We start from the raw sequence: 27,687 nt of genomic DNA, 5'->3' as shown, positions 1-27,687 counted from the left end.
TATCTTGTTAGTAAAATCTTTTATTTTGTTTATATATGAAATGTAACACAAAATTCATAAGCCAGAAAATTTAATAATATGAAAGCAAGGAGAAGCTAAGCTGAACCATTTAGCAAAACTAAGCAAAAACACTCATTTAAAATAAATCAAAATTCCATTCTTTTATCCCATTGATTGTGATTAAGCATATCTGTCATATTTCATTTGCAAAAGGCAGAGAAGGGTTCAAACTGAAGAGGTGTATGCCTGCTGGTTTTAGTTGCTTCAGTGAGAGCTTTTCACCTATAAGGGATACACAAAGAATAGGTTTGAGCTTCCTCAATCTACTTTTTAATTTTCAATAAACTTTAAATTTTAGAATTAATTTTTTTTAACGTTTATTTACTTGAGAGACAGAGCATGAACGGGGGAGGGTCAGAGAGAGAGGGAGACACAGAATCGGAAGCAGGCTCCAGGCTCTGAGCCATCAGCCCAGAGCCGGACACGGGACTTGAACTCACGGACCGCGAGATCGTGACCCGAGCTGAAGTCGGATGCCCAACCAACTGAGCCACCCAGGCGCCCTAGAATTATTTTAGATTTACAGAAAAGTTGCAAAGATAGTACAGGGGGCTCTTACATCCCCTGCCCCTGTTTCCCTACCAGTTAACATCTTACTATGGTAGATTTGTTACAACTAATGAACCAATGTTGATACATAATATTATTAATAAAAGTATATACCTTAGCTAGATTTCTCAATTTCTACCTAATGTCTTTTTTCTGTTCCAGGATCCCATCTAGGACAGCACGTTACATTCAGTTGTCATGTTTCCACAGGCTTCTCTAAACTGTGATTGTTTCTCGACTTTCTTTGTTTGCGATGGCCTTGACAGTTTAGACGAGATCTGGTCAGGTATTTTGCAGAATACCTATGCATCAGTTTGGATTTGGCCCATGTGTTTCTCCTGGTTAGACTGGAGTTACGGGGTTTTGAGAGAAGACCTCGAAGGTAGAGTGCCATTCTCATCACATCATTTCAAGGGGACATGCTATCAACATGACTTATCACTGATGAGGTTCACTTTGGTCACTTGGCTGAAGTAGTTCTGTCAGGTTTCTCCACTATAAGGCTCCTCTTTTTTCATCCTTTTCATATATACTCTTTGAAAGGAAGTTACTGTGCAAACCCATTTTTACGAGGTAGGAGTTACACTCCATTGCCTTGAGGGAGGAACACATACATACATTGTTTGGAATTCTTCCGTACTTCTGGAAAATTCGTCTGCTCCCCCCCATTTATTTGTTTGTGTAATCATGTATTTATAGAAGTATGACTCATAGATATTTTATTTTGGCTATAATCTTTCCATTTATAATCTAATGCTACTTTACTTTGTTGCCTCAGTTGTTCCAGTGTTCACAATTGGGAGCTTTTTCAGTTGTTTTTATGTCCCCTTGGTTTACCTACTTTTTTAAGTGTTTCTTTATTTATTTTGAGGGTGGGAGGGGCAGAGAGAGAATCCCAAGCAGGCTCCGCGTTGTCAGTGCAGAGCCCCACCTGGGGCTCGATCTCATGAATCGTGAGATCATGACCTGAGCCAAAATCAAGAGTCAGCAGGACGCTTAATCAACTGAGCCACCCATGTACCCTTTTTCAACCTATTCTTAACATAAATCATGTTCTTCTTTGATCTTTGTCTCTTGATTCTCCCATTTCAGGTGTTTGTATATCTAAAGTTTCACTGTTGATGAATAATGTAGGGTCAAAGGTGATGCACCAGAGTCAAAACCACCAAGGTATTTTACCTCAAACCCACTGATTCAGTAAGATAATTTCTCTGGGGTTAAAAGAAATAGGTCAGATGTTAGGATTCATTATGTATGTGTGGGTATATATTTCATCCAACCTGTCTCATGTGTTTATTTAAATAAACAGTGTTAAACTGGTCTAATTCCACATGTTTGCTTCTGACCTCATCCTGTCCAGTTTGTGCTATATACCATTATCAGATTAATTCTTCTAAAGTATAGCTCTATTGATGTTACCCCCTTACATAAAGCCTACAGTAACTCCCCACTGCTTACCAAATCAAAGGCCAAATCATCAGCCCAGTTTTCAGTACATTAAATGCCATGGCCCAACTCACTTATAAGTCTTTCATTTCTCATTATTTTCCTACTTATATGTTCCTACCAAGTTGAGTGGACCTACACTCACAAAGATGTTTTCCCTTTTTTGCTTCCACAGTTTCCTGAATGCTGCTACTGATTCGAAGCAACATCCAGGGGTACCTGGGTGACTCAGTGGGTTAAGCATCTGACTCTTGATTTCAGCTCAGGTCATGATCTCACAGTTCATGAGTTTGAGCCCCATGTGGGGCTCTGTGCTGTCAGCTTGGAGCCTGCTTGGGATTCTCTCTCTCTGACCCCCCCCCCCTTCTCAAAATAAATAAATTAAAAAAAAATGCAACTGAGTGAAAATGCTGAAGAAAAAACAGAAAGAAGCCACATCCATTTTTATTAATTAAAGCCACATCTTGTGTCAGAAATTTTAATGTTTGTCCCATCTGATCCATTTTCATCCTTGTCTTCCCTGCTCTATGTTCTGGGAGGCTGACCTGTATATTGCAGCACCACTTTCCTGCCCTCTGCCTTCCTGTGGGTTCAGCCAGTGGGAAGCCTAGAAGGGACATCAGAAAGTGAGATCAGGGTATTTTTTCTCTTGACTACTTCCTTCCTATGAGGTTGCCCCAGGCTACTCCTGTCTTTCTAGTGAGAGGTTACTGTTCCTCTCAGGGCTGCCTTCTCCTTCTCACAGCTCACTCCTTTGGGTTTCAAGTAACTTCTCCTTCCTTGCCTCTCTGAGGCCTAGGGGTGATATAGTTTAAAATTCTTTAATGTTTTTATTTATTTTTGAGAGAGAGACAGAGCACAAGCTGGGGAAGGGCAGAGAGAGAAGACATAGAATCCAAAGCAGGCTCTGAGCTGTCAGCAAAGAGCCTGAGGCGGGCCTCAAACCGGGGAACCACATGACCTGAGCTGAAGTTGGATGCTTAACCAACTGAGCCATCCAGGTGCCCCTAAGGGGTGATATAGTTTAACTGTTTCTAGCCTAGGTTCCAACACCATCCCTGGTCATTTCCCTCTACCTCCCACCCACACCTTTATTGTAAGTAGTTTTCATTAAATCCTTGTACTATTACAATTTCAGTGCCATCTCTTTCCTATTGTGACCTTGATATTCACTTTCACTTTAGAATAAAAAACCACTTCTTTCAAGAAACTTGCTCGCTCTTTCTTTTCTTTCTTTCTTTCTTTCTTTCTTTCTTTCTCTTGCTTTCTTTCTTTCGAGAGAGAGGAAGAGAGAATCCCAAACAGGCCCCGTTCTGTCAGCATGGAGCCCAACGCAGGGGCTCGAACTGATGAACATAACATCATCACCTGAGCTGAAACCAAGAGTCAGCTGCTCAACTGAGACATCCAGATACCCCCAAGAAACTTTCATTTACACATGTCAGTAGAATATGATCTTTCCCTCCTCTGAACTTAAAATAGCACTTGGTCTAAAGTCATTAGTCAAACCTGTCATTTTATTTAAAGGCTATCTAATCCTTTCTTTTAGAGTATAAAGTCTTTAAAGACAAGGAGACCAGCTTATTTATTTTTGTTCCCCATAGGACCTAACAGTGTCCTGCATCGTACTAGGTACTTGATACATTATCTGCTAAATAAATGATATTTTAAAATATATTCTCCATGAGTTATATTTGTTAACCTATACAGAGTTCGCATTCCCTTGAAAAAGAAAGTGACGTATTACTAAGAGTGGGAAAATTAACGTTTTTTTCCCCATACTCAAAATACATTCTGTAGAGGACTGACAAAATCATGTTTATTTCTACTTTACTACATCTTCAATAGCTAATTCTGAGCATCCTGGAAAAATTAGTTGGAAATGAGTTGATTGATTGTCAGAAGTTCAGATTCTATATAGCATTTTCAAATATTCTATATTCTATAACCACCACTTTCAGGGTTCACTTTTCCCAATAGGATTTTCCAGCTTAAACTCACCTCATTATTGATAGATGCTTTATGCTGCAATCAATTCAAATATTACAAAGCATGTAATTTTCATTTGTTCTACTACTTTGTAGTTATTTACCAAGTTCTTTTGTCAATTTGTCTAAGTAGGGGGCTTATTTTCTACTTTTTTTGTATCTCACCACACTCTGTTATTTTACAAGTGGTAAGTTCTTCATTAATGGATCAAGAGAATTCTGAGAAGTCTAGAAAAGTCACCATCCCTTTATTTACTAAAATATGATTTCAAAACATAAAGCTATTGCTATAGACTGAATGTTTGTGCCCCCAGCAAAACTCATTTGTTGAAACCCTAACCCCCAGTGTGATGGTATTAGGAGGCAGACCCTCTGGGAGATAATTAGATTTAAAGAAGGTCATGAAGGTGAAGCCCCCACAATGGGATTACTGTCTTCATAAGAAAAGAGACCAGAGCTTGATCTCTTTCCACCATTTGAAGATACAGTGAGAATGTGGCCACCTGTAAGCTAGGAAGAGAGCCCCCACAGGAACTGAATTGGCCCACACCTTGATCTTGGACTTCCCAGCCTTCAGGACTGTGAGAAATAAATTCTTGTGTGAACCACCCACCCTATGCTATATTGTTATGGTGGCCCAAGTAACCTAATACAGCTATTTTCTTCATAAGAGGAAACCAAGATCAATCTTTATGTGAAGATAACATTTGAAAGATGTAAAGAATTGTTATTATTGAATCATTACTCAAAATAATGCTAATTTACAAAGCCCTTCAGTATATATATTTTTTAAAAACACAGTTTCTGGAACCTACCATTAGGTTTTTTTTTTAGAAAGTATGCATGGCTCTCCTTCTATTGATGTCTCTCTTGATTTGGCAAAGAGAACACTGAGGACAGCAATGGGTCACCAGATAGTCATCACAAATGGATCCCTGGTTGAAAAGATAAAAGAAATAGAAATTAAAATCCACCTATTAGGAAGTTAGAACTTGTGGATTTTCAAGACACTTTGAAGAGAAGCAGAAGGAACCGATCCTTGGAATTCAGAGTTTGGATGGATACGTTTAGGAAAATGTTAATTGATTTTTCCGTATAACTCCTCTTTTTATGACATCGAATGTTTCCTATACTTTGTAATATTGAAAATAGAAGATATCAATCAACCAAACTGTAAGAGGAAAAAACAAAGAGTTTCAGAAAGTAAAATCTCAAAATTCTTGCTTCCCACACCCCATCCCTGTCTCAGGAAGCTATGTGAGGATACCTCCATCACAATGAGGGAGGAGACCTAGAAAGAGGAACACGTGGGATATATGAAACAGGAGCCTAACCCAAGAAAGAAGCTAATGAAATCTCCAGGCTCATGGTGAAGGAGAACCCAGGGTGAGATCTAAGCATCAGAAATGAAGGGCAACTAGTTCAAAGGGTAATTTAAGTCAGGGAGTGATTTCATCAAGAAGATAAAAATGATAGAATGTCCAATGTGTTGAATGTGTTGAAAAGAAATTTAGAAAACTGGGAAAGAGTAGTTTTGGAGGTAAAGTCAGTGGAAAACTACTCGTGGCTAAGTGGAGAATTACTAATGAAAATGCCAAGAATTATTAAGACCAGGAAAACAAAGTTTAATAGGAAAGGCAATCTTGTTCACTACATGACGCAACTCTGAAGAGCTAACAGAAGTCTCATAATGTAAGTACCAAATATGGATTTAGCCCAAACTACATATAACAATATTGGAAGGACTGGGGTAGGGAGAGGGTGGAGAAGGAGAAGAAAGGGAAATAAATTCTCATCTTTCAGAGTGGGAGGTCTATAGACAATGCCCCAAACTTAAAACTCAAAAAGTAGCAATACAGTCTATGATTTGGAGATACGGAGGGAAACACTCACAGAGTTCTGGGACTGAGGCAGTAGGGGAGAGAAGTTTGTGGACTACTGTTTTTCTTAACAAAAAGTAGATAATCTGGGGCAGCTGCTTGGCTCCATCGTTAAACGTCCGATCTTGATTTCAGCTCACGTCATGATCCTGTTCGTGAAATTGAGCCCTGAGTTGGGCTCTGCACTGATGGCATGGAGCCTGTTTGGGATTCTCTCTCCCTCTCTCTCTACCCCTCCCCCTCAAAATAAATAAATAAACTTAAAACAAAATTAGATAATCTAAAAAAACTATGTGCTTGCAGAGCTTTGGTAAGTAAATTAAAGCCAAACTAGAAAACAGGAGTGGGGTTATTTAGTGGGCCAGAAATTTTGAGTACTTTTTTGGAAATAGGAAGCAGATAGGATTACACTGATGGAGAAAGTAAAACAGAGGTAGGGAACCTGAAACCTAACAGGGTCACAGGCAGGGAATTTGCTAAATAGTGAACTCAAAAACCTGGAAACTCAGGAGGAAGAACAGGGAGCAGAAGACGTGAAGTTAACTGAAGCCTGCCTGCGCACTGGGGCCAGTCCAGAGCCACCTGTTGTGGCTTTGCCCCAGGAGACAGCATGCAGATAACCTTAACAGAGGACTCTGATGTGGGCTTTGGGCCCTAGGAGAGGAGAGGGGGAATCACTTATCTTCCAAGAGATCAGATTCCCTAAGACACACTTAAACAAAGGGTAAACAAAAGGTAAAGATATGTTAGCACAGCAGAAAAATCTAAATTTCTCTCACTCATGGGATAGCCAATTGTTTTATGTTTGGTATTCACTGAATGTCTTTTTTCTTTTTTTTAGTTCTTTTCTTCCTTTTGCTGCAGAGGTCTTTCCTGATTCCTTTCGTTCCCTTTAGACGTCCCACTAATTTTTATCTGATTAGTGATTTCCTTTCATTTTTTACCTCCAACTTAAAATTATATTTATCTTGAGATTCATCCAGGTTTTTGTGTGTATCAACAATTCCTTTTTATTGCTGAGTAGTATTCCATTATATGGATATATCACACTTTGTTTATCCATTCACCTGCAGGGGGATATTTGGATTGTTTTTAGTTTGGGGCTGTTACAAGCAAAACTGCTCTGAACATTTGATAGAAGTCTTGGTATGGATATAAATTTCCTTGGGTAAATATCCAGGAGTAAAATGGCTGGCTCAAATGGTAGGTGTGTTTAACTTTTTAAGAAAATGCCTTTGCATTCCTACCAGCAGTGCATGTGAGTTTCAGTTCCTCCATATTTGGCAATGCTGTGGTTTGGTCTGATTAATTTTAGTCATTCCCTTAGTTGTGTAGTGGTATCTCATTGTGGTTTTCATTTATGTTTCTCTAATGACTAATGATATTGAGCATCTTTTTATGTGCTTATTTCCCATCCAAATATTTTCTTTTTCCACTAATTTTATTTTCATTGTGTTAAGAACACTTACCATGAGATCTATCCTCTTAACAAATTTTAAGAGTACATAACACAACTTGGATGGATCTCAAATAATCATACTGAGTAAAAGAAGCTAGATGAAAGAGTATAGACTGTATAGTTCTATTATATAAAGCTGCAGAAAGCAAACTATAGTGACAGAAAACATTGGCAGTTAGTTGGGGAAGAGAAGAGGGGAAAGAGGAAAGAATTACAAATGTGTATGAGTAAACTTTCGGAGGTGATGAATATGTTCACTGCCTTGATTGTGAGGATGGTTTCATGGGCCTGTATCGTGGGTATATAAACGTATCAAATCACACACTTTACATATATGCAGCTTATTATAAGTCAATTATACATCAATAAAGTTGCTTTTTTAAAAATGGAAAATAAGGGGCGCCTGGGTGGCGCAGTCGGTTAAGCGTCCGACTTCAGCCAGGTCACGATCTCGCGGTCCGGGAGTTCGAGCCCCGCGTCAGGCTCTGGGTTGACGGCTCAGAGCCTGGAGCCTGTTTCCGATTCTGTGTCTCCCTCTCTCTCTGCCCCTCCCCCGTTCATGCTCTGTCTCTCTCTGTCCCAAAAATAAATAAACGTTGAAAAAAAAATTTAAAAAAAATAAAAAATAAAAAAAAAGGAAAATAATTATGCATAGCTATCAATGTCATACAAAATAAAGTCTTTAGAATGCCTTATTCTTCCTCTTTCTTCCAATCTTCCAAATTTTTGTTAAAACCAAATAACTTTTACTTTCAGACTGTTATTTTTTTTAATGTTTATTTGTTTTTGAGAGAGAGAGAGAGACAAACAGAGTGTGAGCAGGCAAGGGGTAGAGAGAGGGAGACACAGCATCTGAAGCAGGCTCCAAGCTCTGAGCTGTCAGCACAGAGCCTGACATGGGGGTCAAATTCACGAATCGTGAGATCATGACCTGAGCTCAAGTTGGACGCTTAACTGACTGAGCCACCCAGGCACCTCACTTTCAGACTGTTATTAATTTTTCAGACTCCTAAAGAGCATTAAGAAAATTTGATTATGCAAATTTAATACCCAAAAAACAAATAAATTAATGAAGAAATGGGCAAAACACATGGATAGACGTTTTTCCAAAGAAGACATCCAGATGGCTAACAGACACATGAAAAAATGGTCAACATCACTCATCATCAAATCAAATATTTATCTAGTTTATCTAGAGAAATACAAATCAAAACCACAATGAGATACCACCTCACACCAGTCAGAATGACTAAAATTAACAACTCAGGCAATGACAGATGTTGGAGAGGATGTGGAAAAAGAGGAACCCTTTTGCACTGAGGGTGGGAATGCAAACTGGTGCAGCCACTCTGGAAAACAGTATGGAGCTTTCTCAAAAAATTAAAAATAGAACTACCCTATGACCCAGCAATTGCACTACTAGGTATTTATCCAAGGGATACAGGTGTGCTGTTTCAAAGGGGCACATGCACCCCAATGTTTATAGCAGAACTATCAACAATAGTCGAAGTATAGAAAGAGCTCAAATGTCCATCGACAGATGAATGGATAAAGAAGATGTGGTATATATATACAATGGAGTATCACTCAGCAATCAAAAAGCGTGAACTCCCGCCATTTACAACAATGTGGATAGAGTTAGAGTGTATTATGCTAAGCGAGATTAGTCAAAGAAAGACAAATATCACATGACTTCACTCATATGTGGAATTTAAGATATAAAACAGATGAACATAGGGGAAGGGAAGCAAAAATAATATTAAAAAAAGGAGGGGGAGGGGTGCCTGGGTGGCTCTGTCGGTTGAACGTCCGACTTCGGCTCAGGTCATGTTCTTGCGGTTTGTGAGTTCAAGCCCCGCGTCGGGCTCTGTGCTGACAGCTCAGAGCCTGGAGCCTGCTTCGGACCTTGTGTCTCCTTCTCTCTCTACCCCTCCCCTGCTCTCACTCTATCTCTCTGTCTCTCTCTCTCTCTCTCTCTCTCTCTCTCAAAAATAAATAAACATTAAAAAATTAAAAACAAAAAGGAGGGGGACAAAACATAAGAGACTCTTGAATATGGAGAACAAACGGAGGGTTGGTGAAAGGGGTGTGGGTGGGGGGATGGCTAAAAGGGCAAGGGGCATTGACGAAGACACTTGTTGGAATGAGCACTGGGTGTTATATGTAGGGGATGAATCATTAGAGTCTACTCCTGAAATCATTCTTGCACTATATGCTAACTAACTTGGATGCAAACTAAAAAAAAAGAGAAAAAAAGAAAGTTTGATTATGGACTAAACCTTTAAATTTTTTAAATGTTTGTTTATTTTTGATAGAGACAGAGTGAGAGCAGGAGAGGGGCAGAGAGAGAGAGGGAGATGCAGAATCCGAAGCAAGCTCCAGGCTTTGAGCTGTCAGCACAGAGCCGGACGTGGGGCTCGAACTCACGGAACACGAGATCATGACCTGAGTCAAGTCAGACACTGAGCCATCCAGGAACTGCTGATTATGGACTAAGCCTTTAAAAAACTAGATAAACTTCATGTTAAACAATATAGCATAATTAAATAAAGCAATGCACAAAGGATATGTACACATAATTTATAGAAGAAATGCAAAAAGACGAAGAAGTTTAAAAAATTTGCTTGATCTTAACTAATAAAACTTAAACAACAATGAAATATCATTTTGCCTCTCTGATGGGAAAAAGGAAAAAAAATCCAATATTGGGCACACATATAATGTTAATGGATTATAAACTGATATAATATTTTTGGAGGGGTATTTGACAGTTTCACATTTTGAATGTACAGATACTGAGGTCTATGAATCTAATCTCAGACACTATTCCACAAAAATACCAGTGCCTATACAGAAGCATATGTATTAACAACTATTTAATCTGTAATATTACTTAACTCTTCATCAGTAGGGAAGTGATTAAATAAATTATCTATATGGTGGAATACTATTAACACATTAAAAAGGCTCTGTATTACAGACATAAAGGGGGTCTACCAAATATTAAGTGGGAAAAAAAACAAGCTACAGTATGATATGACACCATTTTAAAAGATAAAAACAAATTAGAATAAAAGAGTCCCTCACCCCCCAAACTCCATATGTCCACATCCATAGCTAGAGCTACATCTAATCTATATTTGTATGCCTTACAGGCATAGCAAAAAAAACCTAAAAGAGAGTGCACACCAAATTATTAATAGGGTTTATCACTGAGTGGTGGAATTGTGTGTAAAGGGGTTAGATTTTCACGTTTTACTTCACACAGTTCAGTGTTTGAATTTGTCATAAAATTATGTATATAGCATATATTATTTTTGTGATAAAAAACTAACAAATATTTTTAAATGAACAAATAAAATAATTTCAATGGAATAAAATAAGTTACTAAGGTATTCTATTCATTTGTTCTTTGTGATGTTAATTTAATGTAGCAACTTGGCTAGGTCATGGTGCCCATATATTCTAGATGTTTCTGTGAAGATTTTTTAGACAAGAGTCACATTTAAATCAGTAGATTTTGTGTAAAGCACATTATCCTCTGTAATGTGGATAGGCATTATCCAATCAGTTGAAGGCCTTAATAGAAAAAGATTGACCGCCCCAGAGCAAGAAGAAATTCTGCCAGCAAGTTGCCTTCAGACTTGAACTGCAACTCTTCCCAGCCCGCCAGCTTCCTCTGCTTTTTGGACTTGCCAACGCTCAAAATTCTATGAATCAATTCCTTAAAATCTCTCTCTTTATTTTCATCTAGATTTCTCTACGTCTATATCATCTATATCTCCTTTTGGTTGTGCTTCTCTGGAAAGCCCTGACCAACACATTCTCCTATTACATAAAGTATAGCTTGTGGTAGAGTGGAATGTGTATGCGTGGCAAGTTACAGTTGAATATTGACAACTTCTGCTGCTGGTGCGTATCTTTGGGCAAGTTACTCCACCTCTTAAAACTTGAAAGCCCTCATCTATAAAATGTGGACCTACTCACTTTACAGGGGTGGTGTAAGCATTCAGTGAGGTAACTATATGTAACGTGCCTGGGGCTTGGTAAGCTCTGAATAATCCCCTTCCATTGTATGATATCCATACAAATGAGAGCTGCCTATGTTCTAGGGTCTTTAACAGAAACCTAGAAGGAGGTCACATACCCAAAGGATCTGTTGCCACAGCAACTGAATACGAGGTTGCACATGATGGGAAACACCTACCAATCAAATTCAGGTGATGGACACCATCAAATGGCTTCCAGGTTTAGAGCGATTATTTTGAGGGTGGGAGCATATGTGAATGACACGGTGTTGTAAGAGACTCACAGAGATGCCATATCGGGTCCGGTAGAGAGTCCTCATTGCGACACTTGTTCCACACAGACAGCATTCATTCATGTCAGCTGCAACTTGACAAGCAAGGCACATGAAACAAAATGTGCCACAGAGACCTGGACACATGGAACCAGAGGCACAAGTTACTCCACTCTGTTCCCACCGCGTTTGAAATTAGTTTGCTTTGACGAATGGCAGCCCCAATCGTGGCTGGTGTTCATTCAGTATGGCTGGATGGGATGGGGATAAAGCTGGAGGACGAGGCAGGTTGGGGACTGGATGATGAAACGAGAGTGCTCGGAGTTGGTTATGAAAGTCATGAGGGACCACTGAAATATTTTAAGAAGGAAGAATGATGTGGTCAGGGTTGTAATTAAGAAATCCTGCCATGAAGCAATTAAGCTTATATTTAGAACTTGTAATTCATTTATTTGAGTCACAATACTAGGGGCTGGAAGATTTAAATATTCATCTCTAGAGTGTTTTAGGAATGTAGTCTTACTATTACTATGATTTGCAGATGTTGAACTAAAGTCTCAAGATGTGTAAGTCATCACCCCAGGTCATTCAGTAAGACAATGAGAGACAATGAGCAAGACCACTGTTCCATTTTCTAGGTAAGTTTTTCTGTCTGTGCTTTTTTTTTTTTTTAAGGTTTATTCATTTTTCAGAGACAGAGCATGAGTGGGGGAGGGGCAGAGAGAGAGGGAGACATAGAATCTGAAACAGGCTCCAGGCTCTGAGCTGTCAGCACAGAGCCCAACGTGGGTCCCAAACTCACAGAGGGCGAGATCATGACCTGAGCTGAAGTTGGATGCCTAACCAACTGAGCCACCCAGGTGCCCCTCTCTCTGTGCTTTTTAATGTACAGTCGACCCTTGGACAATGAAGGGGTTTGGGGCCCCAACCCCCTGCACAATCAAAAATCTGCATGTAACTTAAAAACATTTTTTTAACGTTTATTTATTTTTGAGAGGGAGAGAGAGACAGACAGAGCATGAGAACAGGAGGGAGGGGCAGAGAAGGAGGGAGACACAGAATCCAAAACAGGCTGCAGGCTCTGAGCTGTCAGCCCAGAGCCTGACGTGGGGCTTGAACTCAGGAACGGTGAGATCAGGACCTGAGCCAAAGTCAGACACTTAACCAACTGAGCCACCCAAGCACCCCTGTGTGTAGCTTTTGAATTCCCCCAAACTTAATTACTAATAGCCTACTATTGCCTTACTTATAACAAACAGTTGATTAATACATAATTTATATGTTATATGTATTATATACTATATTCTTACAATAAAGTAAGCTAGAGAAAAGAAAATGTTAAGAAAAGCATAGGAAGAGAAAACACTGTTATAGTACTATCCGGTAAAAAAAACCTGCATATACGTGAACCACACAGTTCAAACCTAGGTTGTTCAGGAGTCAACTTGATTCCAAATTTCAATTTCACTGGTAAGTTAAAGGTTAATGTATTTTCTTTCCTTGTCTCAGAACACTATGTAGACTTGAGGCAGGCAAATAAACCCCAGAGAAAATTTTTTTTTGTAGGCAGGTTTGTTTGTTTCTTTGTTGGTGTTGAGAACTAAGGTCTTTGACATCTAACATCCCCCACCCCCGCCAAACCTACTTTCCCCCAACTTTACTTAGAGAGATCTCACAAAAAGAAAACAAAGCAGAGTCAGAGATTCTTTCTAAAGGCAGAAGCTGGCTGCCTTTAGAATGCTCTATTCTCAGGTATATAAAAAACCTAAATATAGAAATTAAAATAATTCTTTTCTGAGCTCATGTTGAAATCATGGATGAGTAATACCCCTTGTGTACTGGGCACAATGTAGCTATAAAGTAATGAGTTTATATATAACAAAAACAGTCCTTTTTCTTTTCTTTTCTTTTTTAAATCAAGTTAAACTGGAAGTGTGTCTTTTAAATTAATGTCTGGTCCATTTATAATCATTTGACCATATCCACTCATTGTGAGAATCATCAGCTTTGTTACTGTTATCTTAACCCCAGAACTTATTTTGGAAGTAAGACTGGGGCGCCTGGGTGGCTCAGTAGTTTGGGCGTCTGACTTCGGCTCAGGTCGTGATCTCACGGTTTGTGAGTTCGAGCCCTGAGTCAGGCTCTGTGCTGACAGCTCAGAGCCTGGAGCCTGCTTCGGATTCTGTGTCTCCCTCTCGCTCTGCCTCTCCCCACTTGTGCTCTGTCTCTCTTTCTCTCAAAAATAAATAAAATGTAAAAAACAAATAAGAAGTAAGACTATTGTTTCATGTGCTGGAGAAAAATTAACTTATAATCAGCACAAGCCTTTTTTCTTAACTTACCATTCATTGCCTGACATGCCAGGTGCTCTGTAATAAGCCAAGAACCTTTACTATACAGTAAGGGAGGGATGAGGGAAGTCTTTGGCCTTTGATCATTCACCCCCATGGCGATTACAGGGGTAATTTCTTAGCACTTACAGACTCCACAGTCGCTGAAGCAATCACACAGGCCTGTCTGCCAGTTGGAGTTCTGGAGTACAGGACCATATCCAGGCTGAGTCACAATGACCATTGGTGACTGAGCTTGCATTTTCGATGCAGGGTCTGAAATAGCAGTGGTCTGAAAAGGAAAAAGTTGGTGTAAGTAGTCAAGTTCGCTCATGGAAACCTGTTTTGGTGCATTCTACTTCAAAGGCAGGCGTGACAATTTAGATTAAGTTGCTTGCTGACATTTTTGATTGATTGAGAGGTTTTTTTTTTAATGTTTTATTTTTACTTGAGAGAAAGAGAGAGAGAGAGAGAGAGAGAGAGGGAGACAGGATCTGAAGGTGGCTCTGTGCTGACAGCAGAGAGCCTGATGTGAGGCTTGAACTCATAAACTGTGAGACCATGCCCTGAGCTGAAGTCGGACGCTTAACCAACTCAGCCACCCAGGCACATAATAAAGTTTTTATTTAAATTCTCTTTAGTGAACATACATGGTAATACTGGTTTCAGGTATAGAATTTAATGATTTATTGCTTACATATAACACCCAGTGCTCATCACAACAAACCCATCACCCATCACCCACTTAATGCATCCCCTGCCCACCTCCCTCCATCCTGGCTGATCTTTGAAGAAGATAATTTCTATCTCTGACCCCCAGAGGATGGAGGCCCCTGGGGGAAGGAATTGCCTGAACTGGACAAATGAACAATTGCTTCTCTTGGAGTAAGGGAGCAAAACAGGGTTATTGGTACTGTTTTTAGATAGGTACCTTGTATCTACCCAAGACGGGAACAAATGACCAACTTATAATCATTGTCAGAAGTAGTGAATTGCAGAACACAGTAGGCTTCTCTAAAATTGCACCACCAGCCTAAGCTTTTGTGTGCACACACATCCTTCCCCTCTTGTTTCTTTTATATGTTCCCTTTTGTTTTGAATTTATTTCTGATTAGCAGCTGTAAAGGAAAACCTCCCCTGTTTTCTGTCTACCCACAGAATAGTCCACTTCTACTCACCAAACGTGTGGTATTTTTTCCCCACACCAAGCAATTCTGCAATACCAGCTCAAATGTCCTACAGTTCAACTCAATTCTGACATCGTTTACAGGAGATAGCCTCAGATCCCACAGGGTAAGGGCTCATTTAACAAGTCACTTACTAAAAAAAAAAAAAAAAAAAAAGAATGAAGATAATCTCTATAAATTCATAGAGAATGATTTCCGGCATATACTGTTAAATGAAAAAAGCAATGTACAAAAGAGTATCTGTCGTTTGACATCCTTTATGTAAGAAATAAAGGAATATATTGGGGCGCCTGGGTGGCTCAGTCAGTTAAGCATCCGACTTCGGCTCAGGTCATGATCTTGCAGTTTGTGGGTTCGAGCCCCGTGTCAGGCTCTGTGCTGACAGCTGGGAGCCTGGAGCCTGCTTCAGATTCTGTGTCTCCCTCTCTCTTTGCCCCTCCCATGCTCATGCTCTCTCTCTCTCTGTTTTTCAATAATAAATAAACATTAAAATTAAAAAAATTGAAATAAAGGAATATATAGAAAACATACATATACAATAAGAATTACAGAAGGAATAAACCAGAAATGAATAGATGCGTTATGCTCAGAGTAAACGGGGTGAAAAGAATGGGAGAATGGAAATGGAATGGTACGGATGGGGTGACATCAATCATCATGAGGAAGTCACCAGCTAACTAAGTTGAGCCTACTGGAAGACAAAGGGGAGTCAAAACAGGAGAGGTAGGGGGCGCTTGGGTGGCTCAGTTGGTTGAGCGTCGGACTTCGGCTCCGGTCATGATCTCACAGTCTGTGAGTTCGAGCCTGATATCGAGCTCTGTGGTGATGGCTCAGAGCCTGGAGCCCGCTTCCGATTCTGTGTCTCCCTCTGTCTCTGCCCCTTCCCTGCTCATGCTCTGTCTCTCTCTGTCTCAAAAATAAATAAAAACATTAAGAAAAAAATATTAAAAAAAAAAAAACAGGAGAGGTAGGGCTAGAGTCCACCACCATGGGAAGAGTCCATTCTGTTTTTTTTTTTAATGTTTATTTATTTATTTTTGAGATATATATATATATATAGAGAGAGAGAGAGAGAGAGAGAGGAAGACAGAGAATGCCAAGCAAGCCTCTGTGCTGTCAGCACAGAGCTTGACATGGAGCTTGAACTCAAGAATCATGAGACTGTGACCTGAGCCCAAGCCAGATGCTTAATTGACTGAGCCACCCAGATGCCCCTGTATTATAATTAATGTTAGAACCACATTGAAAGGAGTGGGGAAGAAAAAGGTAACCATAACATCTTCAGAAATCAGCGTTTTGACTATGTAATGTAAGACTAAAGGTAAAAAGAACAAATATTTATACCCTAGTTAGTAAAGTTGTTTTCATAAGAGTATGGCTTAGCAATTCTGAAATTTCTTTATATATATATATCCATGATGGGCTTGAATAAATAAATATATTTGTGGATAATGAGGTTGAGGTTTTTTACTATCAGAGAAAGAAATTATAAATAAGGAAAGGAGGAGGGCTATTATGAATCCTGTGTGGTTGGATAGGAACCATGGGTACAAACTCATGATTATTTACACACACACACACACACAGAGACACAGATATAGATACCTAATATCACTTATTATATCTCTCACGCCCAAATCTTCGTTTCAAAATGCCATTTTCCAACAAAAACGAGCCAGAGTTCATTGGAGAAATGGCTGATTCCAGGGCTAGGGCAGGGAAAGTACAACAGAAAACTGGAACATCTTGTTGCAGGACCAAAAGGCAAAAAAGGGTTCAAGAATGGATTAGAGACAGGACCTCAGAGCCCATCTGATGGCTCTTGCAGTGGCCAAATCTGGGACAATTTCAGCAATGTTAATAAACCAAAATAACTATCCCATAATTCCACTTTGATATAAATAAAAGGATACATTTTAAAATGAGGGGGAAGGTATAGTGCTTTTTTATGGTAGAATTCCCATTAATGAATGTAGAAGGAATAATGGAGATACAAGATCACCATCTGGCAAACACCACAGTGATAATTGTTGAAGGCAAGACTCATAGGTGGATGCTAACACTAGTACGCATTGAAAGTATGATGAGAAATAAGATATTTACATGGTCTCAAAGTATATCCCCCAAAGCTACTTACTAATTATAAAGAAGAAAATAGCATCTTTATAGTGGAGAAATTTGGCAGACACACTACCTTAGCCAAGTAATCAAAATTAATATTATCAGTAATGGGACATAGTGACATCATGTATTTGTTTATTATCATGTACTGAAGGACACAGCATCATTTCTGTGTTATTTTACCAAAAATACATACTCAGAATCCACTCATGATGAAGTATCAAGACAAACACAGAGGGAGGGATATTCTACCATATATCTGGCCAGTCCTCTTTAAAAGTGTCAAGATCATGAAAAACAGGTGGAAGGGGACTAAGGAGACATGGGGACCAGATGCATTTTGGGACCCCGAAATGAATCCTGGAACAGAAAAGGACCGTCAATGCTCTCCAACCGGAGATCATGAAGAACACAACTCTAGTTGGACAAGTTGAGTTTATTCCTTATAGCAGGGGAGAAGGCACCCCACGGGGACTGTAGGGTGTCTGAGTAACAGGGCATTAGAAGACACTTCAGTTGGGTAGTTTTGGAAAAGGATCAAGGAAATGGAGGTGATCCAGAAAGTGTAATACAATTCTATGAGTGGGCATATTAATAAATCTTATCTACAGGGAGCATTGACTAGTGCAAGGCTACCCCCTGCAATTGGTAAAGCAGCAGCAATCATTCTTATTAGCCAGGAAAGGAAAACATTTGGTATGTTGAGGCTTGGATAATGTTTAAAGTTCAAATATGTGTTCAAATATGATTATGGAATGCTAGTGTTTTTATCTTGATCCATCACGATTACAGACTAGCCTCACCTGACATGAATACTCTGTGAAATTGTTGACGTGTGAGAGAAAAACATGAAGACCTAGTGTGAGTGACAGCAGGGATGGACCTTGAGGGTATTATGCTAAGTGAGATAAGTCAGACAGAGAAACACAAATATTGTATGATCTCCCTTATACGTGGAATCTAAAAATCAACCAACCAGGCGCACCTGGGTGGCTCACCATGGAGCCTGCTTGTGATTCTCTCTTTCTGCCCCTCCCACCATCTCTCTGTCTATTTCTCTTTCTCTCTCCCTCTCTCTCAAAAATAAATAAACATTTAACACCAACCAACCAAACCAACTTCACAGATGCACAGAACAGATTGGTGGTTGCAGAGGGGAGGAATGGGGAGTGGAAGAAATGGAAGAAGGTGGTAAAAATGTACACACTTCAGTTGTAAAGTAAGTCCTGGGGATGCATTGTATAGCATGGTGATTACAGTTAATAATACCACATTGTATATTTGGAAGTTGTTAAGAGAATAAATCTTTAAAGTTATCATTAAAAAAGGGGGCACCTGGATGGCTCAGTTGGTTAAGTGTCCGATTTTGGCTCAGGTCATGATCTCATGGCTCATGAGTTTGAGCCCTGCGTGGGGCTCTGTGCTGACAGCTTGGAGCCTGGAGCCTGCTTCAGATTCTGTGTGTCCCTTTCTCTCTGCCCCTCCCCCATTCACGCTCTCTCTCTCTCTCTCTCTCTCTCTCTCTCTTTCTCTCTCTCTCAAAAACAAACATGAAAACAAATTTTTAAAGTTCTAATTAAAAAAGATTTGTATCCATTTTGAGTTTATTTTTGTGAATGGTGTGAGAAAGTGGTCTAGTTTCAACCTTCTGCATGTTGCTGTCCAGTTCTCCCAGCACCATTTGTTAAAGAGGCTGTCTTTTTTCCATTGGATGTTCTTTCCTGCTTTGTCAAAGATGAGTTGGCCATACATTTGTGGGTCTAGTTCTGGGGTTTCTATTCTATTCCATTGGTCTATGTGTCTGTTTTGGTGCCAATACCATGCTGTCTTGATGATGACAGCTTTGTAGTAGAGGCTAAAGTCTGGGATTGTGATGCCTCCTGCTTTGGTCTTCTTCTTCAAAATTCCTTTGGCTATTCGGGGCCTTTTGTGGTTCCATATGAATTTTAGGATTGCTTGTTCTAGTTTCGAGAAGGACCTAAATGTGAGACAGGAAACCATCAAAACCTTAGAGGAGAAAGCAGGAAAAGACCTCTCTGACCTCAGCCGTAGCAGTCTCTTACTCGACACATCCCCAAAGGCAAGGGAATTAAAAGCAAAAGTGAATTACTGGGACCTTATGAAGATAAAAAGCTTCTGCACAGCAAAGGAAACAACCAACAAAACTAAAAGGCAACCAACGGAATGGGAAAAGATATTCGCAAATGACATATCGGACAAAGGGCTAATATCCAAAATCTATAAAGAGCTCACCAAACTCCACACCCGAAAAACAAATAACCCAGTGAAGAAATGGGCAGAAAACATGAATAGACACTTCTCTAAAGAAGACATCCGGATGGCCAACAGGCACATGAAAAGATGTTCAGCGTCGCTCCTTATCAGGGAAATACAAATCAAAACCACACTCAGGTATCACCTCACGCCAGTCAGAGTGGCCAAAATGAACAAATCAGGAGACTATAGATGCTGGAGAGGATGTGGAGAAACGGGAACCCTCTTGCACTGTTGGTGGGAATGCAAATTGGTGCAGCCGCTCTGGAAAGCAGTGTGGAGTTTCCTCAGAAAATTAAAAATAGACCTACCCTATGACCCAGCAATAGCACTGCTAGGAATTTATCCAAGGGATACAGGAGCACTGATGCATAGGGCCACTTGTACCCCAATGTTCATAGCAGCACTCTCAACAATAGCCAAATTATGGAAAGAGCCTAAATGTCCACCAACTGATGAATGGATAAAGAAATTGTGGTTTATATACACAATGGAATATTACGTGGCAATGAGAAAAAATGAAATATGGCCTTTTGTAGCAACGTGGATGGAACTGGAGAGTGTGATGCTAAGTGAAATAAGCCATACAGAGAAAGACAGATACCATATGGTTTCACTCTTATGTGGATCCTGAGAAACTTCACAGGAACCCATGGGGGAGGGGAAGGAAAAAAAAAAAAGAGGTTAGAATGGGAGAGAGCCAAAGCATAAGACACTTAAAAACTGAGAACAAACTGAGGGTTGATGGGGGGTGGGAGGGAGGAGAGGGTGGGTGATGGGTATTGAGGAGGGCACCTTTTGGGATGAGCACTGGGTGTTGTATGGAACCAATTTGTCAATAAATTTCATAAAAATAAATAAATAAATAAATAAATAAATAAATAAATAAATAAATAAATAAAAAGATTTGTAACTACGTGTGGTCATATGTTAACTAGACCTATTGTGGTGAACATTTCACAATATATACAAATATTGAATCATCATGTTGTAGACCGGAAACTAATATAGTGTGAAGGCCAGGCCAGCTTGCAGCAATAGCAAACCCTGGCTGGCAGCACCAGGCACCTGGGGCCACCTGGGTGACAAGGACTGCTTTTCTCTCCTCTGGGACATTAGTAGGAGGACTAGTAAAATCAGGATAAGATCTGTAGATGAATTAGTTAATAGCAGTTTATCAATATCAATTTTCTAGTTTCAATATTTATGCTAGGCTATGAAGAACCAGGAAAACTGGGTAAAGGGTATATAGGGGTTCAATATGCGTTTTACAAAAAAAAAGCTTCATTGAGATATATTTTATGTACCATAAAATTCACTCATTTAAAATGTATAGTTCAGCAATTTTGGTATATCCATAGTTGCACAGCCATTACTATAATCTAATTTTAGAATATTTTTATCACACACCTCTTAAAATCTGCCCATATCCATTAGCAGTTACCCCCCACTTCCCTTCACTTCACTCAGCTCCAAACAGTCTCTAACCTGTCTCTATTGGTTTGCTTATTCTAGACGTTTCATGTAAATGGAACCATAGACTATAGTAGTCCTCCTTATCTGTGATTTTAGGTACCCATGGTCAACCAAAGTCTGGCAGCAGAGCATCCTCCTTCTGAACTATGGTCAAGTCAATGATAGTCAAATGCCTAAGTCATTCACCTCACTTTATCTCATCACATAAGTTTTTTTTTATCATCTGAAGAAGAGTGAGTACAGTATAAGAACACTTTGAGAGACGATGTTCACATAACTTTTATTATAGTATATTGTCATAATTATTCGATTTCCTTATTATTGTTTTTAATGTGTTACTGTCCCTAATTTATAAGTTAAACTTTATCATAGGTATGTATGCATAAGAAAAAAACATAGCATATATAAGGTTTGGTACTATCTGCAATTTCAGGCATCCACTGGGGGTCTTAAAACATATCCCTGGGGATATAGAAGACTGTGTATGTCTTTTGTGACCAACTTCCTTTGATTAGCATAATGTTTTCAAGGTTCGTCTCGGTTCTAGTATGTATCAGTACTTCTTTATTGCTTAATAATATTCTATTATGTAGATATACCATTTTGTGTTTATCCATTCATTAGTTGATGGGCATTTAGATGTTTCTACTCTTTGATTATCAATGAATAATGCTGTTAGATTACTATTCGTGTATGGGTTTTTGTGTGGACATTTGTTTTGCATTTCTATTGGGTATATACTTAGAATTCGAACTTCTGGATCAAAATGGTAACTCCATATTTAGCATTTTGGAAGGCAGCTATGTTCACCACTGTGCTGCTGACCTAGGTATAGCATTTTGAAGACTTGCTTCAAACTGTTTTCCCAAATGGCTGTATTTTGTGCGAGGGTTACAATTATTGCACATCCTGGTCAAAGTTTGTTATTGTCTGTCTTTCTGTGGGCTATTTTTGCAACATTTCTCACAAATCTAAAATTATCAAAATATAGCAAAACAAAACATAAAAAAGAATACGGGAAGAAGGGAGCCCCATAGGATTTACAGTGAAAATATAAAAACAATCTGTTACAAATGCTGTAAAAATATATTCCTAAATTCAAGTAATGCATAAAGTAAATACAGCCATTATAAAATTGTTGAATTTCCCTCCCTTATTCTTAGGAACTATTCTAAAGAATTTCCCTTTTTTGTATAAAATACCGTAAACTGCATCCAGAATAGTTGAAACTTGTTTTAAATTTCCCTTAATAAAGATACATTAAAGATACATTCAAGTGGTTTTTGGTTTTGATTTTTGCTTTATTAAAAAAAAAATACCATAATGGCCTTTTACTGCTGTTTGGCAATAAAGGAGAGGCTAACGATTGTGGATGTCAAAGAAAACAACGTGAAGGAATGTTGTAGTAAGTAAACACAAACCCCTGGGGGCTGATCATGGGGGGGGGTTTGTTATTTGCGGGTGTCCACCTGGGGAGGAGTCGTCTATCTTGAAGTGATGGAATTTAGTGAACCATCTGGCTGTGCTCGCCTCCCTTCAAGGGAGGAGGTCAAGGAGGCGGAGAGCAGGTCGGTGTCAGGCTGAACCAAGCTGTCAAACCCTCCCTGCCCGTCAGCAGCACCTGTTTTTTCTTTAGAGCAAACAGCCCACCTGGCCCCAGTTGCGATCCACTGGCGAGGTGGCCTCCCCGGATGCGGGGGCAGGCTGGCTTCAGCTCTGCCGTGCGGAGTGTGGGGTGGGCTTCTCATCTGGTCTGCCCCCCCGCCCCAACCCCGCCACCAAGGATGGTGAGTGCTAGCTGCAGTGTTCCTGCCAGAGAGGAAGGTGTTTTCCAACCCACATTCAGCCTTCTGCTATCTTTGGTTAGGTACCGGGCTGTCTCCCCTGCCTGTGCCTCCAAATTCTCCAGGGCAACCCGCCACCGTCCCACGGGCAGGGTTGGCCGCCGTGAGGGGCCGACCGCTCCAGGCATCTGCCCCTCGGGGCCGTGGGGAGGGTCCGCGAAGCTGGGACCCGCTGGTTTCTCCAAAGGGAGAGCGGCGGTCAGGAAGCGCCTGGAGGAGACAGCGGCTGGACATTCGCGGAGCCGCAGAACCAGCGGTCCAGCACAAGGGGGGAGGGGGGGACTGGAACAGGTGCTCCAGCGGCCCCCTCCACCGGCAGCCAGCCGGCCGCCCCGCGTGCCCCAATCACCCAGTCTCACTAGGCATTTACATACATTTAGAAACGTTTTCATCAGCTGGTGTGGGTTGATCAGCTTCCTTCTGATCAGGAAGGAAGACAGAAAGAAAGTAACACGCCTCGCTGATTTTAACGCCTATTAGGTGGGCCCCAGATTCTACTACCGGTGCACTTGCCCAGTTTTTATCTTAATGGGCAGCAACCGCAGCTCTCTGAACAATTGCCTTCTGGCAATCTCATGAAAAAGCAAGTAATTTCAATTCTTTCCTTTCAGGTGCTCACCCTTTCACAATAATTAGCTTGACTTTGGGAAAGGTAAGCCTCCAGTGTGGAATGGAAGCTCTACAAGGGCAGGGAATTCTGTGGTCTGTTTTCGCTGATGTACTTCAAAAATTTAGTATGGGGCCTGGCACACAGTAGGTGCCCTCTAACATTCCCACTACCACGTTCTCTTAATCCCCATCTTGCTGAGGCAATGCGTGATGCCAGTTGGAGATGGTGGGCGTCAGACACTGGCTAATGCCCGCTGAAGCAATGGACCTTCTTCGCAGGACCCTTTAGACTGCCAGAGTATGAGGACTCAGTTTTTATCTATATCCCAAACTCCAGTACTAAAATGATAGAAGCCAAATTTGGGCATGATAGCTTCCTACATTTGGGGAAGAAGAGGCATTGTGGGGAATATTTTTAAAAATGCATATGTGTATACAGATGATATAGATACAGATATAGATATAGCTATAGATATATGGTATTTCAGTAATCAAATATCAGAAAAATATAAGAGGCTATACCACGAAGTGTGTCTGGTTATCTCTGGGTACTTGACTGATAGATTTTTTTTTTTACTTTTATCTTTATAAATTCGTGTATTGCCTACATAATTACAATGAACACTTATTTCTATTTATTTCTATTCATTCATTCATTCATTCATTCAAAGAGAAGTCCTGGGGAACTTTTTAAAGAAATGTTTATTTATTTAGAGAGAGATTGAGGTAGAGCGTGAGCAGGTGGCAGGGGACAGAGAGAAAGAAGGAGACAAGAGAATCCCAAGCAGGCTGCAGAGCCTGATGTGGGGCTCAAACCCACAAACCATGAAATCATGACCGAGTTGAAATCAAGAGTTGGAAGCTTAACTGACCGAGCCACCCAGGTGCCCCCATTTACTTCTTTTATAACTAACACAGGAAATAACCAGTTTGGAAACAAAAAACAAACACTGTGATTTAAAAAAATTGTAAAGGGGTCATGCCGATTATCCTAGAGCCGTTTGTATGTTTTTTTTCCTTAGCCCCCAGCCAATGCCTGGCACACAACTGGCATTCAAAAAATACCAGGTGAGTGAGTGAATGTTTCCACAATCTCTCTCAAAGGAAAAACATGTTCATGTTCAGACATCTTTTAAGAAGTCTGCATTGTGATTTTAACATAGTAACAGTAATCTGAAAGTTGCAGAGTAAAAATTTGTCTGCAATTATAGAATTGTCCTTCCCTTCACCTGTCTTCACTCAGTGTATACTATACGTGTTTATGAATTCCAATTGGCTGCTATTAGCCCTTTTAGCAGCATAAGATCTGAACATTCTCGGAGTACCTTTGAAGTCCAACCAGTGTATTCATTATGTAGCAAACAGCTTCATCCAAAATATCCCTATGCTGACTGCCTCTTAATTTGTGCCAAAATTTACTTTCTCAGTTTAGTGGCGGAAACAGTCTTCAGCACACCCAAGTTTTAGGTTTGTTTCTTTCACTACTTTTGACTTCCTCTTTTAAATATGGGAAATTGTGGGGAGCCAGGTGCTTCCGTGGACTTTAGCGCTGATAACTGAGCCTCAAGAGATTTCTCCTGTTATTCAAAGAAGTTCGTTTCTGCTGAAGGTTACCTACAGGAGTGAGGAAGGCTGCTCTATCCAGCCCAGCCCAGAAGAATAGTGCTAGAAGGAACCAGTGTCCCAGACATTCATCTGATCTATTTAGCTAACTTTCAAAAGGGTTTTGTAAACTCTCAGGTGAGATTTCTTACTCAAGGAAATACCCTCCTTGAAAGTTATAAAACTGAGAGGAGAAAGCAAACACACTCTTACACAGCTCTGTGGTTCAAAGATCATTTCAAAAGTCTAGAGAACTTTAAGTTGCAATAAAATGTAAAACGGTAACAAATGCAAAGCCTCCCCAGGGGCTACAAATCTCTTTGCTTCAGCCTTAAGTATCTAATAGTTTTTAACCCTAGCCATTCAAGATCAGAAATCAACAGTATTTGGGGTGGGGGAGGTGGTGGTGGTAACAAAAGACAACTTTCTTGAAATCTCTCTAGTGCCAGTAACCTTGCTAAGAATTTCTGGGACCTTATCTACAACAAGCCTATCTCCCCAGTTCAGTGGTCCTCAATGCTTACTGGGCGTAAAAACCACTTGGAGAGCTTGATTACCAGGTAGAATGCTGGGCATTAGCCTCAAAAAATTGTTATTCGGGTAGGATGGGCTTGGATGGAGGAATCGTACTGAGCACCCTCAGGGCTGCTACCCCTGTGCCAAAAGGTGGCCCTTTTGGGTAGACACAGCTAGGTGAGAATTAGGAAAATAGTACCCATTTCTCCAGGCAGATACAGCCTATGCCAGGGCCTCCAGCTTGCCCGAGGCTCCCTCCTAGCCCCACTCCCTCCTCTGCTGTCTGCCTGTGCAGAACCCTGGCATCGTGGGAGATTACAGTGCTAGTGGCTTTGCAGAGCACACTTTGCAACCCGTGGCCCCGGGCTTTTTCATTTCTCTTCTGTTACACATCCAGTCTAATTCGGCAAGCATTTATTGGGCACCCAATGTATGTAAAGCGTTGTGTTAGATTTGGTGGGGACCGAGGAGATGTCTGTAGTTCTTCTCCACGGCCAGCGGCTCTGCCCGTCACTGAGTAACCACATAGCTGTTTTGTTTTGTGCCTTCTTTGATCCCACAGGATCAGAGAGGGAAGGAAAATGCCACTCAGGAAAAAGAAAAAATGGGGGCAGGAGGAATTGAAAAGGGAATCTTGGTGCACAAGTTTTGAAGAGACTACAAGTCCTTTCTTTCTTTTTTTAATTTTTTTTTTTTTAACGTTTATTTATTTTTGAGACAGAGAGAGACAGAGCACGAACGGGGGAGGGGCAGAGACAGGGAGACACAGAATCGGAAGCAGGCTCCAGGCCATCAGCCCAGAGCCCGACGCGGGGCTCAAACTCGCGGACCGCGAGATCGTGACCTGAGCTGAAGTCGGACGCTTAACCGACTGAGCCACCCAGGCACCCCTTCAAGTCCTTTCTTTAGAATGACCTCAATGCCAGGAAACCTTGCAGAGTTTGGCTCACATTTTAAACATCCTAATTTCACCAATTAGTCTTAGTTACAACTCACCATATACCTGTCTCCTCTGCCTTGGAACACCTCGCTCTTGAGAAGACAGCCTATCACCTTATTAAATATTAGCCAATAGCGTTAATATGTTACATTAATCCCATTAATATTAGTCAATCCAGGGACTAGGTACATTGCCTAGATTTTCCACTTCTTCCTAGTGTTTACTGGTGTTAAATTTTGATTTTTTCACCTTTTTTTAAGCTTTTATTTTGAAGTAATCTCTACCCCTAACGTCAGGCTTACACTCACAACCCCGAGATCAAGAGTTGCATACTCCACCGGCTGAGCCAGCCAGGCACCCCGATTTTTTTCACTTCAATTGAAACATTTTCATTTCATAATCTCTCACCTCATTAGCTGTCAAATGTAAGATGAGAAAGGTAACATTTCTAAACATATAAGTGAAGCACCAGAATTTAATTTTGAAGCATTCTAGTCTGTTTTCTTACTTTCATGCTAAAAATTCAAGGATTCTCATGATTCGTTAGCTAAATCCAAAAAATTCCGTTTCCGATTTCTAGTATTTTAAATGGACAGATCAAGTAAAATATTTGCAAAGCACAAAGAGATTAGACCAGCACAAGTAAACATGCATACGTATTAACACAAAGAATGAAATTAACGATCAGGTTAGTAAGCACAATATCCAGGATGTGTTTAATGTTGATGAAGATACAAGGCTAACTTAACACTACTCTGAAAAGCATGGCATGTAACACATGCTTGGCACATACTTGTTGAATTTGACTAAGTTTTAACCAAGTAGATAAGAAAACATTGGTCTTTCAGCTGAATCTCAAATTACAGCATGCTAGAAATAAAATACTTTTAAATCGAATACTTTTAAAAAACCTGCCCTACTCCCCCCCAGTGCTAAGATAAACGTTTAAAGAATTGCTTAATTTTAGAGTACTTACAGTTAAGAAATAGGTTCTGAGCAGGAAGTGTCTTGTGGCTTGGGAGCGAATCTCACTAGAAGAGAAAGATATGCGGAGACAGAGAAGTAAGTGTGTTTCTATTGCAGCACATAGTACAACGAACTGATTC

General features: G+C 40.3%; 1 protein-coding gene across 3 annotated transcripts; it reads right to left on the bottom strand.

The window, feature by feature from the left end:
• On the bottom strand, positions 1-27,687 carry LOC125163589 (placenta-specific gene 8 protein). 3 transcript variants are annotated; one of them, XM_047855559.1, is made up of 6 exons: positions 27,558-27,671; positions 15,191-15,332; positions 14,163-14,304; positions 11,695-11,819; positions 4,859-4,978; positions 1-282 (listed from the first exon to the last, which is right to left on the bottom strand). In XM_047855559.1, the coding sequence occupies exons 3-5, from the start codon at positions 14,272-14,274 to the stop codon at positions 4,874-4,876; spliced, it is 342 nt and encodes a 113-aa protein (XP_047711515.1). In that variant the 5' UTR covers positions 14,275-14,304; positions 15,191-15,332; positions 27,558-27,671; the 3' UTR covers positions 1-282; positions 4,859-4,873. The 3 variants fall into 3 exon arrangements, with proteins under 3 accessions (XP_047711515.1, XP_047711513.1, XP_047711514.1); XM_047855557.1 differs by lacking the exons at positions 15,191-15,332; positions 27,558-27,671 and adding exons at positions 2,601-2,662; positions 18,966-18,984; XM_047855558.1 differs by lacking the exon at positions 15,191-15,332 and having other exon boundaries at positions 27,558-27,687.

The sequence above is a fragment of the Prionailurus viverrinus genome, chromosome B1, assembly GCF_022837055.1.
Source record: "Prionailurus viverrinus isolate Anna chromosome B1, UM_Priviv_1.0, whole genome shotgun sequence".
NCBI classification, from domain to species: Eukaryota; Metazoa; Chordata; class Mammalia; order Carnivora; family Felidae; genus Prionailurus; species Prionailurus viverrinus.
This window is presented reverse-complemented; position numbering and strand designations above follow the sequence as displayed.

Coding starts and splice junctions, on each gene's coding strand:
- LOC125163589 (XM_047855557.1), bottom strand. Junction 11,820..14,162: donor CTTCAGCGACTGTGGAGTCT/GTAAGTGCTAAG, acceptor CCATGTGTCCAG/GTCTCTGTGGCACATTTTGT. Junction 4,979..11,694: donor GGACCCGATATGGCATCTCT/GTGAGTCTCTTA, acceptor CTTTTCAACCAG/GGATCCATTTGTGATGACTA.